Source organism: Durio zibethinus, chromosome 5 (genome assembly GCF_047325235.1).
Source record: "Durio zibethinus cultivar Kanyao isolate XHJ-2024 chromosome 5, ASM4732523v1, whole genome shotgun sequence".
In the NCBI taxonomy this organism is placed as follows: Eukaryota; Viridiplantae; Streptophyta; class Magnoliopsida; order Malvales; family Malvaceae; genus Durio; species Durio zibethinus.
Genome location: NC_143166.1, coordinates 23,058,205 through 23,072,214, shown reverse-complemented (window position 1 = coordinate 23,072,214; position 14,010 = coordinate 23,058,205). Strand labels below are relative to the sequence as shown.

Below are 14,010 nucleotides of genomic sequence, written 5' to 3'. Positions count from 1 at the left end.
ATTTTAAAAATTAAAAAAAATGAAAATTTAATAGAAATAAGGTTTCTTAAAAGTCAAAAAATTCACAAAACATAAAAATATGAAAATTGGAAAATTTCTGAATTTTTTAAAATATGTAAAATTTTTAAAAAAATTCTAAAATGTTAAAAATATTTCCAAAAATCTGTAAAATTCTAGAAAAAATAAAAAATTTTGAAAAATAAAATATAAAAATTTTACAATTTTAATAAAAATCCAAGAAAATTTAAAAAAATTCTTAAAAATTCAAAAAATATATAGAAATGAGAATTTTAAATTAAAAAAAATGAAATGCTTTTCAAAAATTTTTTAAAACTTTCATATTTTTTCAAAAAATTTTATCCTTTTTAATTTTAAGTTTTTTAAGCTTTTGTGAATCTTTTATGAATTTTAAGAAAAATTTATTTTTATTAAAATTTTTAATTTTTTTAAAGTTTCATAATTTTTTATTTTTTTTATTTTTATTAAAATTTTGAGTTTTTCTTGAAATTTTTTAAAATAATTCATTTTTTAATTTTTTATAATATTTTAAAACTTTTCAGATTTTTAAAAAAATTTTAGAAAAATTTTTGGATTTTTTAAATTTTTAGATTTTTTTTTAAAATTTTCTTTTAATGCTAAATTGATGATGTAGTATTGATTAAATTTTTTTATATATATTTTATATAAAAATATAAAAAAAATCATATTATGTAAATAAATTGACTGATAACATTAATTTAAAATACCAAATTAAATGATAAAATAAAAATTAAAATTTCGAACTAACAATTTTATAACATTAATTATCAAGCTGTCAACAAATGTACAGTAAAAGGTCGACATGTATTCTTCCCTGCCAGAAAATAGAGGGAAAGGAAAGGGGAACTTTTTGTTGTAAGCTTTGGTTGAAATAAAATAATCTATCGTCAGAAAGACAGCGAGTGTTCGTGGGAACTTTAAGTTTTGTTTCAAGTGTACACCAAGCCGAAGGCAAAAGCCGGCTTCTTCTTCTTCTTCCACTTCTCTTTTACTTCAAATTTCTCCTTTACTCACACCCTTAAAGTTTCTTTGATTCTTGCCCTTCACTTTCTTATTCTTATTTGGAAGTTGGATTCATTTCATACTTTGTTTTGGATGATTTGATCGGTAAAGGAAGAGAGAGGATATGGCCCCAAAAGTTTCTTTATATATATATATATAATTTGTGAGAAAACAGGATTGGATACGGCACATTGATTGAGCTTTTTTTTTTTATTATTGTAAATCTGATATATTTCAGAAATTTAAGGAATTTTTCTTGGGTTTGGTTCGATTTATGGGTTGTTTTCCTTGTTTCGGTTCAAGGGAAGAGGAGAAGTTCAATCCTGTCAAAGAAACCGATGATCGAAAACCAGGACACGCTACTGTTTCCTCTAACATTTCCAGATTATCGTCAGGTTAGCTTTTTTTTTTAATTAATTACCTTATCACTTGATCTGATCTGGGTCATTATTCTATGCTAAGTTTTGATGATGATGCTTATTTTGTTGTTATATAATTTTCTCATTGTTGCCAGCGTATCATGCCATGGTTGATTTATCCTCATAAAATTTTTACAGATGTAACTTTTGATTGTTTACAGATTTTGATGCTCTTTTGTAAAGGAATTAGGATCTCATGAGTAGTGATGATTTTGATCACATGTCTGATCTGTTCGATAGTTGGTTAGGATGAAAAAATTGTAATTAATTCAAATCCCTTGATAGATGTCTTGTGATTTGTAGTAATTCAATTTCTTAAAATTAAAATTAGCTTATTAAGTATAAAAATCAAAGTCCAGCATTTGAAAATTATAGCTCGATAGAGCTTATTATTGCCTTGGCTATTAAAATTTGTGTCTTTTCTTGAATCATTGAGCTTGAGAATTGAGATCGTATTCTTTTTCCTTGTTAGATTGTTTCTTAGTATTGAAATGGTACTAAGATCTTTAATAGTATCTATTTTGATGGAGTTGGCAGGAGGGGACAGGCTTAGATCAAGAAGTAGTGGAGGGTCCAAAAGGGAATTACCAAGTCCCAAAGATGGGCCTGGTGTCCAAATTGCTGCTCAAATTTTTACTTTCCGTGAGCTTGCAGCTGCAACAAAGAATTTCAGGCCTGAGTCTTTCTTAGGGGAAGGTGGATTTGGACATGTGTACAAAGGGCAGCTTGAGAGTGCTGGTCAGGTAATCTTATTATTGTTGCCGTGTTTTAACAAATATTGAAAGCATATAAGATCTGAGTCATACCATGATTTACCACTTCTAGGCCTTTGCTTGTTTTGCTCAAACCTTGTCTTCTGTCCTATATTCTGAAAAGAATTCTTAAATTCAACCATTCATAGAGGTTATATAGATATTTCGTGATTGAAGACTGGGTGTTGGGAAAGAAAATACTCTGTTTTATCTAAGATTCTAACATTTATAAACATAGCAAGTGAAGCATTAGTAAAATTAGCACCTTCACCGTTAAGAATGTATTTTGGTAAAATTGCCAGTTAGCATCATTGGTTTGCACTCTGCATTAGGATTTCCAAATCCTCTAAATTACTTGATTTGCATTCTGATCTATCTCCCACTGAAGAGGCTATATACGGTTGAATCTTAGTGTTCATCTGTTGCAAACTTCAACTATTGAATTTGGATGGAGCTCTTTAATTTGATAACTCTCAAGTAATAATCTTTTGTCCATTGAAGATGATCTAATTAATATCTGAGTATATTTTTATCCTTTTGGATGTGATTGTTGCTACTTGACATACTTGACCCTCTGGTAAAAAAGAGCAGCATTCATCCTCCTGGAGTCTGTCTTGCTTATAAAATGTGGTTTTTCCGTCTAAATCATCTACTTGATGCTATCATGATGTAGCTGAGGTCTGGCATGAGTCTGAGGGTGTGTATGGATAGGGCATTTGGAGGAGGGATTTCATTTCAATCAATATTTTCAAAAATCCAAAAATGACTTGTTTGGGTAAAAATAAGAATTTCAAAATTTAGGTAGAATTTCTAGAGGAAAATTTAGGTGCACAAATTTCCTCTTTAAATTCCAAATAAAGAGATGGTTTTTAAAATTCCTCCAAATCCTCCATCTCTTTACTGCATATGGCCCATCATAAAATACAAAACTCAAAAAATAAAATATCATTTTATTTAACTTTAATACATTTTTTTTTATTTTTTATATTATTACTAATATCTAAATATTTTTACAAATATAATGATACCTATATTGCATATTTTATTTATAAATATATATTTTTATCTTTAATATTATTAATTTTCCTTTATAATTATCTTTTTTATCTCTTCAAATTCCAATAGATTAAATTTCTTTCTAAAACATATTTATCCAAACAAAATAATTACAAATATCTAACCAGTTATAATTATTAGACTTAATCTTTGTAAGAGAAGAACCATTATAGTGGGTATATATAACCATGCAATTTGGACAATGAAGTTTTTGTCTCTGTCTAAATTGTTTTATTCCTTTGTAACTGGATTGTGAAACATGTGCATAAGATATTTGAAAGAGGAGTTCTGCATTTTCTTCTGAAATTACACAAATTGAAGGTTCTTGTAGTTGGAATAACAAACTCAATCTTGTATGGCTTGGGGTGTTCATGCAATTCTGTCTCTTAGATAAAAATATATATATATATATATATATATTTTTTGCCTTTGCAGGTAGTTGCTGTCAAACAGTTGGATAGGAACGGTCTTCAGGGGAACAGGGAATTTCTGGTTGAGGTTCTCATGCTCAGCCTTCTTCATCATCCTAATCTTGTTAACCTGATTGGTTATTGTGCTGATGGAGATCAGCGGCTTCTTGTTTATGAATTCATGCCCTTGGGATCCTTGGAAGATCACCTTCATGGTAATATTTTGGTGCACTTCTAGTGCTCTGATGATAGAATTCCTTTCTCACATTAATTCATTTATCTAGACCAACTAGTCCTACTGCAACCTTTAGATCTTGATAAAGATATAACCAACTCAAGAATTTTAGCACTTTGAGGTCAGTGTAGAATATCAGCATTAGGTTAAGGAACTTGTTAAGATTTTTTGTAGACACTGTTTTTCTAGCTCCTCATATTTTTCAGTGGAGTCCATGTTGTTGTGAAGAGGTAATTAATGTTAATCCAAAGATGAATAGAGGGGTATCTTCGACTGGATATGATGCCAAAGGATTAGGGTAGAAGATATTATTTGGTCATCTTTGACTGGATATTGTCTTGCCAAAAGAAAAATTTTTAAATTTTACATCATTTCAAATGTCAAAAGTTAGGCAATCATAATTTATTCCATTGTGTTGGATGGATTATTATTTTCTTTTAGTCTTGAAAAGTCAGTAATATTGAAGTAAGCTTCCAACAGCATGCCAAATATATGATAAATAATTGCCTGTGAGGCTTTGTAGTTATCTGTGCTTCAAGCTATCAAAGAGAATTTCATTTTGTTAAATGGTAAAGCATCTACATTTGTGTTTGTGTTCACTGCAATATGAAGATTAAGGATGATTCATTATGCTCATTCTCTGGTTTGAGCTTCTCTTCTTGCAGTTCTTGTTTTTTGCATGTCCATTCCTCAGGGCAACAGGCGTAAACCCTTATTATGTCATAGCATATTATTGTTCTAACAGCCCTACATAACTTAATTAAATATTTTAGGCCAACACTGTGTTACTCACTATTTCTTTTCATATGTGTCTTATATTGATAAGAAAAGTCAAATAAAATATTTTCTTGTTGTCTGATGACAAGATATTCTTGTAAAGTCTTCTAGATAAAACTACTTCAGTTATTCTCTTGTTTTTCTTGATATTTATATTGTCAAAATCTATTCTAGATGTCAAATGAGCTTGTATTATGGTGTACGGTAGAGAAAGATGCAAGTTAGAGCAAAAAGGAAGAGAAAAGGGTGTGGTGAAGTGTTTATTTGTCTCGTTTCTATATGTAGTCTTATTCCTCTGATCTCATTTTAGACTGTCAAGTAATTTTAATCTGTTTATCTTACATGGTAAATACTTAAGTGTAGGCTTAAATATATTTTAATATGTTTATTAAGTATGGTAGATACTTAGCTGTGGGTTTAAATATATGTATTGATGAGGTTAATATGTTTCAGTAATTAAACGTTTGTGCTGTTGCTCTGTTACATACTTGTAACATTAATGTTTGTGCTTATAATTTTGGTTAAGGCTTAGTTTAGCATCACTGTTGAAAGTAGCTTTTGCATTCAAAAACTACTTTTGATCCAACCTCAATGCTAAACAACAAAAAAAATATGGCTTTTTCAGTTTAAAAGCTTGGTTTTGCAACCAAAACCACAAAGCTAATCAAGAGGTGCTTTTGTGGTGAAAGTGCTTTTGGGATAGAAAATCCTTATATTACTCTATATTTCTAATATTTTATTATTATATGCATATCATTTTAGACATTTCAATTATTCACAGCACTTTTTCACAGCAATACTGAACACAAAATTTTTAATCACCCTTTTTAAATGCACTTTTTCCAACTATAGCAGTGAGGCTAAACTACAACTAATTCTTTGTTGGAATAGTTTTCATGTTGGGTTTTTATGTGGTACTTTGTAGTTTCAGAATTAAGGCTAGAAGCTTTATTTAGCTGTATAGAAAATCTGGATATTCAAGTCTGTTGACATTTGCTATCTGCAAGACAAGGAAATTGTTGTACTCATTGGTGTTCAACATGAGCCCAAGGTTACCTTGTGGCTTGGTTATTTGATATGGAATTTAAGCATACGGCTCTATTGTATTAGATGAAGGCCGAGTTTGGCATTGTGGTTGACATGCAAAATCATGGTTTGCACGGCAACTACTATACCAAACACATTCGACATTTTCTGCCTAAACTAAGTTTTGAGTAAAAAAGTGGCTTTTCACCATACTTTCCCAAACCCTAATTTCTCAACCACAGTTTTCCAACCAACTATAACGTTAAACTAATCCTAGTTATTCTTGGAACTAATAATGAGCTATGAGCATAGAATTCTCAGAATGGATCTGTTTTGTGGCTTATTCACATGCTGCCATATGTTTTCTCAATCAGTTTTGAGACAGATGGTGTATGATTACTTCTTATTGTTGGATGAATTCTGGTTTAAGTTGATACAAATGGATGTGCCCAATATTTGCACTGTCGTTCCCTTGGACATGTTTTGCTTGTTTTCTGCCAGTGCCAGTTAAATGCAGATTTTATATAGGAGGAAAGGGTAAACTTGATTACGATCTAATCTGTCATTAATCTTTCTGCAGATCTTCCACCTGAGAAGGAACCACTAGATTGGAACACAAGAATGAAGATCGCAGCCGGTGCAGCTAAAGGTTTGGAATACCTCCATGATAAAGCAAACCCTCCTGTTATTTACAGGGACTTCAAGTCCTCCAACATATTACTGGATGAAGGATTTCACCCTAAGTTATCTGATTTTGGGCTTGCAAAACTTGGTCCTGTTGGAGATAAATCACATGTTTCCACCAGAGTTATGGGTACATATGGCTATTGTGCTCCTGAGTATGCCATGACTGGTCAATTGACAGTGAAATCTGATGTTTATAGTTTTGGGGTTGTCTTCTTAGAGCTAATTACTGGACGGAAAGCTATTGATAGCACACGACCCCATGGAGAACAGAACCTTATCACATGGGTAATGTATCTTAAGTGTTTTTGTAGTCTGGTTGCCTAACTATCATGTTGTGGAGGGTTGGTGTGAGAGGAGCAAGTAATGGCTCAAACTATTTAATAATTGTTTTTTCTTTTTCCTGGTTTATGTATATACAGGCACGGCCATTATTCAATGACCGCCGCAAATTTTCAAAATTGGCAGATCCACGATTGCAGGGACGATATCCAATGCGAGGTCTTTACCAAGCTCTAGCTGTGGCATCCATGTGCATTCAAGAGCAGGCTGTCACACGTCCTCTGATTGGGGACGTGGTCACTGCTCTCTCGTACTTGGCAAGTCAGGCATATGATCCTAATGCAGCAGGGCATGGCTACAGAGGTTCTGGAGAAAAGGATGATAGAAGACATAGAGATGACAGAGGAAGGGTGCCAAAGAATGATGAAGGAGGAACATCTGGCCGTAGGTGGGATTTGGAAGGGTCTGAGAAGGATGACTCCCCCAGGGAAACTGCCAGGATGTTGAATAGGGACTTGGATAGGGAACGGGCTGTAGCTGAGGCCAAGATGTGGGGGGAGAACTGGCGAGAAAAAAGGCGACAAAGTGCACAGGGTAGTTTCGATGGGTCTAATGGGTAGCATCCCACCTAAAGTGGTGCACCCCATCTTCCATCAGTGTTTACCAGCTTTTTTTCGCTTGACGAGGTTATAAGAAACATTTCTAACTTTCTTCTGCATCCAATAAGTTAGGCAATGCTTTCTTCCTTCCTTTGAACTGAAGACAGGTGGTGCTCTCTTTGAGGACTGTGATGCTGACGCGCTCTTAACCACATCCCACTCCCCACCCCCCACCCCCTTGTTTTTTCAAGTCTTTGGTTCTTTTCTCTTTTCTTTACTTTACACCCTTTCATTGAAGTAATGATGACGATGATGATGACGGTGATGAAAAGCATAATGGATGTACATTATTATCAACTAGGAGAGCAAGAGAAGAACAAGACGTATTTATAAAATTTTGAGAGTAAAGACGTCTGGGTCAATGTAATCCTTGCTCTTCTAGGGTCCCTTCTGTACGGAACTTTTCTTTTGTCTGTATGTTGTAGTCATATCTTGGGTACACAAGCACTTTTTACCAGACCAACTGAGATCATTTTCAACCATTTTTCTGTTGCTATGTTAGTCAGCTGCTTTGCTCTCTCATGTTGGCTATTGAAATATAACTGCTGATTTTGCCAGGTTTTTCATGGTTTCTGATTTTCCCTCGCATCTCCATTTGTTCCTCTGTAGTATGATAAGGCTTAATCATTTTTTTTGTGGCCAAGTCATTTTGACTTTTGAGTTTATATGTTTGGATCCGTAGGCAAATGGAAATTCTTATAAATGGATTAATGGTGAGAACTTATTTACGAATGAGTTATAATATCTTTGAATCATTATTATTTTTAATTTTATGGTATGAAAGAACAAAAGTATTGTTGAAGTGTCATTTTTAATTGTGAAAACACCCTCAAAATTTGATTCTTGGTACATACGGGTACTAGAATTGATAATTTTCTTTTCAAATCCATGGCATGGGATTTATATTTGTATTTTAATATTTTGTTTTTTTAAATGATTTTTAAAATTTTTATTATATAAATTTAATTTAATTGGTGAGTTTGAGATTTATTTTTTCAACTTGAGCTAAGATAAAAGGAATTTTGAAGCTTGAAATATTGGATCGGGTCTAATCTAAGTGAGCATATAAACTGTTAATATTATACATATATTGTCTAAACCCAATTCAACCGATAAATAACTCTACATGTAAGTCTTTAATTCAAGTAAAGGATTGATTTATATTAAGAGTATAAATTAAAAATTAAGAGCTTATTTCGATATAAATTAAAGGTTAAACACTTATTTGAACTTAAATTAAAATTTAAGGATTTATTTGTGTAATAAAAATTTTAAAATTTTATTTAAATAAAGTGTTAAAATTCAAAAAAAAAAATTATTTTAGCCCTCTTTGAAACATTGGATAGAGAGGTGGAAGTTTGAACATGTCCAAAGCATTTGAAATATTTTCTCATATCTTAGATATAAATCTTGCGTATTTTCACATTACAACTGTCACTTTGATAAAATTTTTAAATATAGAAAAGATATATTTTATTTTAAATTTTTTATTAGTGGAGACCTCTTTTGGTTACCTCATGTCAAGCCCTCTTTTATATTTTTTCTTTTCTTTCCATTTTTTTATTTGTTGTTTTTCTTTTTTTCCTTTTTTATATTTAATACTTTTTTTATATTTTAAAATTTTTGTGGGACCTATTAAATATTATGTGTTAAGTCTTTTGCTTATTTTATTTTATTTTCTATTTTTTTATATTTAATAAATATTTTAAAAAAAGTTTTTATGAGACCTCTATGGTATTATTGATTAAAAATATATATTTTTCATACTTTTTTCTTTTCTTTTAAATTAGATATTTTTGTAAACTATATATATATATATATATATATATTAACAGAGGTGTCTACATGACATGAATTTAATTTTTTTAGCCCTTGCTTTTTTTAGATTTTACTTTTAAAAAATCTATGATATAAATTTTGCAAGAATAATTTGTTATTGTTAATACCACGTGCCAACTCAACTTTCTTTCTTTTTTCCTTTTCTAATTTTTCCTTTTCTTTCTTCATTAGATAAATTTTTGAAAAAAAAAAAAAAAAGGCAATGGATGTCCACATCGCATTCTATTTCTTTTTTTATTTTTTATTTTTTTAATTAGATAAATATTGTAATAAAAAACTTGATAAATAAATTTTTAAGGATAAAAGTCAATAATACCATGGATGATAAAACAATATGTATTCAATAGGTTTTAATTTGTCCAGATCTAGTTGGTGCTTTTGTTTATATTTGGGATCGAATCAAATGTTTTTCAAAAATCAAGGTTAGATTGAATGTGAGTTTAAAGTGTTTTAATTTATTCGGATATATATAAATATATATTTTATTATTTATTTAATTTAATATTTATATATATATGTATACTTTAATGGAGTTATTATATAATACTTTAATTTAACAAATTCACGTAGCATCCCCGTTTGACTTTATTTTCTATTGTTTTGGCACATTTCTTATATTATTTTAAAAAAGTTTTGACTTTTTTTAATTAGATAAATTTATTAAAAAAAAAGTCATTGGATGTATAAATAATAAAACAATTTATATCTCATGAGTTTTTATTTGCTCCAATCCAATATGTGTGGGTTTTTAAAAAATTCAAAATTGGATCAATTTTTTTTTTTTTAAATTAGAGTTAGGTTGGACATGAGTTTATGATGTTTCATCTTGCTTTAAATATATAAATAATTATTTTTAGTTATTTATTTATTTTATATTTTGATATATACATTATATTAAAAAATTATTATTTAATATCTTAATTTAATAAAAACATTATATTTATATGTAATTAAAATATAATTCATGTATTCATCCGTTCATTATATAAATTTTACGTATTTTAACTTTTATTTTAGTCTCATTTGGCACTTTATGTTTTTTGTTTTTGTTTTTTATTTTATTTTAATTTAGAAAAACTTTATGAAAAAAAATTGAGGTATTTATACAACACCTTAATTTTGTTTTTTTTTTAGGTCTTTTGTTTTTATTTTTTAATTAGATAAATTTTACAATAAAAAATGATGAAATTGAAATAAAAAAATAATTTATATTTGATGATTTTCGATTTGGTTCACGTGTTATCTCTATTTATGTTTTTTTTTAATGTTTTACCTTTATTTTTTCTTTTTAATTATATAAATTTTACAACAAAAAAATTGATAATGTAAAATTTATTTTTAATTTAATTTAATTAAAATTTATATCAAAATAACAAAAAAATTAAAATAAACTATAAATTAATTTCAAGATATTTATTTTAATTAATAAAAAAAATTAAACCCCGGGGGCTCATTTCTAGCACCATAAAATAATTTCTCATACCAGGCCGCTGGAAAAACAAAAAGGAAAAAAGAAAAGCTGTTTCCTCGTTCTCACGTCTCCTATTTATTGCATCCAGCTGTCTTGTTTCGAATGAATAAATGATTCGAACCAGCCTAAAGGGAGAGCCACATAGCCTGGGATGTCAATTTTGATGAACCCAATAATGGGAAATCATTTCCCTGTAGTTTTAATCAACTTTGCGGTTCAATCATCAACAAAGAGAGAATAATTGTCATCCGAAATAGTCATCGTTGTATTTCAAAACAATAAGTAAATGGATCAATGACATACAAAGATAATTAAACTGAAATATGCAGAATACATAGTCTGCGTTTTTTTAGTAGCCCCTGGCTCATTGTTCTGTGTACAAAGGCTAGGGTGCGGGGTGGATATGGAACGCAAACAAGAACGGATTGAAAAGAAATGAGGAAGGCAGTTTCAGGCATCAGAACTCTCAACAAAATGATAACTGGGTACAGTTTAATGTTTATTCAAACTGGACACTCATTTGAGTGGAAGTCACTAGAATCTTCCAAGCTTTTCTGATCAGTTTTATCAGGCTTCCCTGCCTGTTCATTCTCTTTCTTATCTTCTTTTTTATTGTTAGTGTTATCATCAGATTGAATATCTACATCTACAGGATAAACTTCAAAGGCGCCTAATGTGCTAAGGACAACAATAGTTTTCATTTGTTCTGGTAGCTTCTTCTCCTCTACAACCTTTTCAGTGTTTCTGAAAATTGCATATAGCAGCATCTGGAGCATCCCCAGGATGAAGCCTAGGACATTCGGGAGCTGTCGATTGACAAGGAAACAAATCAGAAAAAATCAATTAGTGCCTCAAAGTGAAGTGAAAGACAAAAAACTGTGTCCCGCATGAAAAGAAAACAACTACTTACAGCTACACAGAGGTCCTTAATAAATAGTCCATAAGCAAACCACATTATTGCACTCAATGTGAGGAAAAATGACAAGTTGAAAGGCATGAACTCAACGCTTCTTGTTCGAATGACTCGTGCCTGGAAAGCATAAAAAGATGGTTAGAAAAGTAATTAATAAGTTGAAGATTAATGTGCAAAAATGGACATATAATACTCACCACAATGTTTAAGGGTGCTGCAAAGACAGATACAGAGATGGCGACACAAATCCAACCAAGAACCTGGATGCGAATTGAACTTTTCACCAGAAAGTGTGTGAGAATGAGAATTAAAGCGAAGAACCCCACGTTCATAGCTACAAAAAGTTTCATAGCACACATCTGCAATTCCATAAATTAGAAATATATAAGAGAATAATAATATAGTCTGATAAAAAGACTTAATTTTGGTGAGTGAATTACCCTGCTGTTCTTTGATGCATAAGCTATGAACATAGATATGTATATAGTCTCTACAATAGATCCAAATGAGTTGATGGTGATGAGAAGGAAAGCATCTTTTTTAATCAACGCGTAATACAGCCATAGCATGGAACTGAACAATGCCACCTGGTAGGGCAGTGATTGGAAACTCTCCGTTGATTTCTTTTTGTAAATTCGATGGAACGTTGGTCTGAAATTTTTTGGAAAAAAAAAAAAAAAAGGGTTATTATTCGTCTTGTTGGTATATTTCAAAACCATTGATTTTGAGTGATCATGTAAAAGAAGATATAAAATGGATTGATGCTTACACTGGAGCGAGATATACAAGGACTGAGATGATGTTACCTGTCATCAATTGCAAACAAATTCATTGGTTATTCATCGTTCTGTAAAAAGTATACTTTTTTATATTCATAAAGTTTTCACCGTTCAACTAAAAAAAATCTTCCAAAAATGCATTCATGCTGATACATCGGTACTGTTTTCAAAATAAATGAATTATTTCATATGATTGGGAAGGTGGATCATCGTTTAGGTGACAACACTAAATATTTGAAAGCGAAATAATATGTATTGTAGTGTTTTTTGTTAAAAAGTATATATAACTAAACATTAATTAATATATCTTTGGGTGAAATTGGAGGTTCTTCTAACAAGGACACAACTAGTTAATTTGTTCAAAACAAATAGAGCGAACATAAATAGTATGTCTTTATTTAATTGTGTAACTTAACCAAATTATGACTAGAACCTCCTCAAATAAAGTCTAGTATGGACGAAGAAAGAATTTAATGACGAACCTAAACCAGACCTATGGTGTAAAAATATATTAATCTCACAGTGGGGGAAAGGCTTAAATGAACTCTCAAAAGGAAAGAATGAAGAAGAAAACAAATAAAGAAACTAAAGTGAAGAACGATAAAAACAATTGTGTGATATATTGGTAGTGTGCTGATAAGATCTAGCACCCTTAAATAAAACTGAAATAACTTGGAACAGGACGAAAGTGACTCTCAAAATAAAGAAAAAAAAAAAAAAAAAAAAAGAAAAACACTCCCGAAGCTGTTTATGACCAGCCTGATGATTATCCCTCTTCAAACTTCAGTTCTATGTGTCAAAAAAGAGTTATAGCAGTGAAGAAAAAAGAGTGTGTTAAGAGCATTTTGGTATGTTACCTAAGATACCAAATGCAACTGCGCAGGAATGGTGATCACCCATTATGGCTATCTCTCTGTAACAAACAAAGAGAAGTTTGAGGAGTAGTTGAACGAAGTCTCTGTTCAAAAGCAGAAGCAGAGGGGGCTGAAAGGGAACCCTAGCTCTCAGAGACACTCTGTTGGGAGACCCAAACGCTCTATGTATCTCATGAACTAAAAGGATGGGAAGGGGAGAGTTTTTATATGGGAAATGGGCGGAGGGCTATGGAAAAGGTGGTGAATGGTGATGCAAGCACATAGTGTATGCGTATTAAACTCGTTATATTGCATGACAAGTGGAAGCATTTGTAGCAAGGTAGCTTCGTATAAAATCATTTAACCTTGTCAAATTCCCCTTACCCCACGTGCCTCTTTAGTATCGTGTCCAGCGTTCCAACCTAGTTGCCATCGACAATCAACCAAATTCCCTTCCCATTTATGGTTTATATGTATTTTCACTCCAATAATGTTCTTAAATTTCTTGTTGAGCTTCAAAAATATTGACAATTAATTGATTCATTACTGTGAACATTTAAAAAAATACTAATGCTTGTACGAAATGATTTAAGATATTTGTTTATAAATCATATTTATTTCTTAACACAGTTTGAATTTTTTTTCTAGTTTGATTGTACTAGTATTCTATCGTCCATTACAATTATCATAAAAAATTAATATTTATAAAAAATTCACTTAAAAAGTTAATATTGATTTTTTTTTTACGTAGAAAAGATTAAAAAAAAAAGGACACCTGTATTTCACTTTAGAGTTAAATTGAATTTTAATAAA

The 14,010-nt window shown here is 30.5% G+C and overlaps 2 protein-coding genes across 2 annotated transcripts; one reads left to right on the top strand and one right to left on the bottom strand.

Annotated features, from left to right (window-relative positions):
- Window positions 1-939: 939 nt before the first annotated feature.
- LOC111281877 (serine/threonine-protein kinase PBS1-like) lies at window positions 940-7,898 on the top strand. Its single transcript, XM_022869646.2, has 5 exons — window positions 940-1,436; window positions 1,998-2,203; window positions 3,704-3,893; window positions 6,297-6,688; window positions 6,823-7,898. Exons 1-5 carry the CDS (start codon window positions 1,316-1,318, stop codon window positions 7,300-7,302), a joined length of 1,389 nt encoding a protein of 462 aa, XP_022725381.1. The 5' UTR covers window positions 940-1,315; the 3' UTR covers window positions 7,303-7,898.
- A 2,994-nt stretch (window positions 7,899-10,892) lies between these two features.
- Window positions 10,893-13,392, bottom strand: LOC111281571 (bidirectional sugar transporter SWEET15-like). Its single transcript, XM_022869291.2, has 6 exons — window positions 13,201-13,392; window positions 12,334-12,370; window positions 12,005-12,215; window positions 11,762-11,923; window positions 11,562-11,681; window positions 10,893-11,457 (listed from the first exon to the last, which is right to left on the bottom strand). The coding sequence occupies exons 1-6, from the start codon at window positions 13,241-13,243 to the stop codon at window positions 11,155-11,157; spliced, it is 876 nt and encodes a 291-aa protein (XP_022725026.2). The 5' UTR covers window positions 13,244-13,392; the 3' UTR covers window positions 10,893-11,154.
- Window positions 13,393-14,010: the final 618 nt, after the last annotated feature.

Excerpts from the sequence above, each read along its gene's own strand:
- LOC111281877 (XM_022869646.2), top strand. The coding sequence starts at position 1,316 with ATGGGTTGTTTTCCTTGTTTCGGTTCAAGGGAAGAGGAGAAGTTCAAT. Across the intron at positions 2,204-3,703 it reads AGCTTGAGAGTGCTGGTCAG|GTAGTTGCTGTCAAACAGTT; the intron begins GTAATCTTATTA and ends TTGCCTTTGCAG. Across the intron at positions 6,689-6,822 it reads AACAGAACCTTATCACATGG|GCACGGCCATTATTCAATGA; the intron begins GTAATGTATCTT and ends ATGTATATACAG.
- LOC111281571 (XM_022869291.2), bottom strand. The coding sequence starts at position 13,243 with ATGGGTGATCACCATTCCTGCGCAGTTGCATTTGGTATCTTAG. Across the intron at positions 12,371-13,200 it reads AGTTGCATTTGGTATCTTAG|GTAACATCATCTCAGTCCTT; the intron begins GTAACATACCAA and ends AATTGATGACAG. Across the intron at positions 11,682-11,761 it reads CAGCACCCTTAAACATTGTG|GCACGAGTCATTCGAACAAG; the intron begins GTGAGTATTATA and ends TATGCTTTCCAG.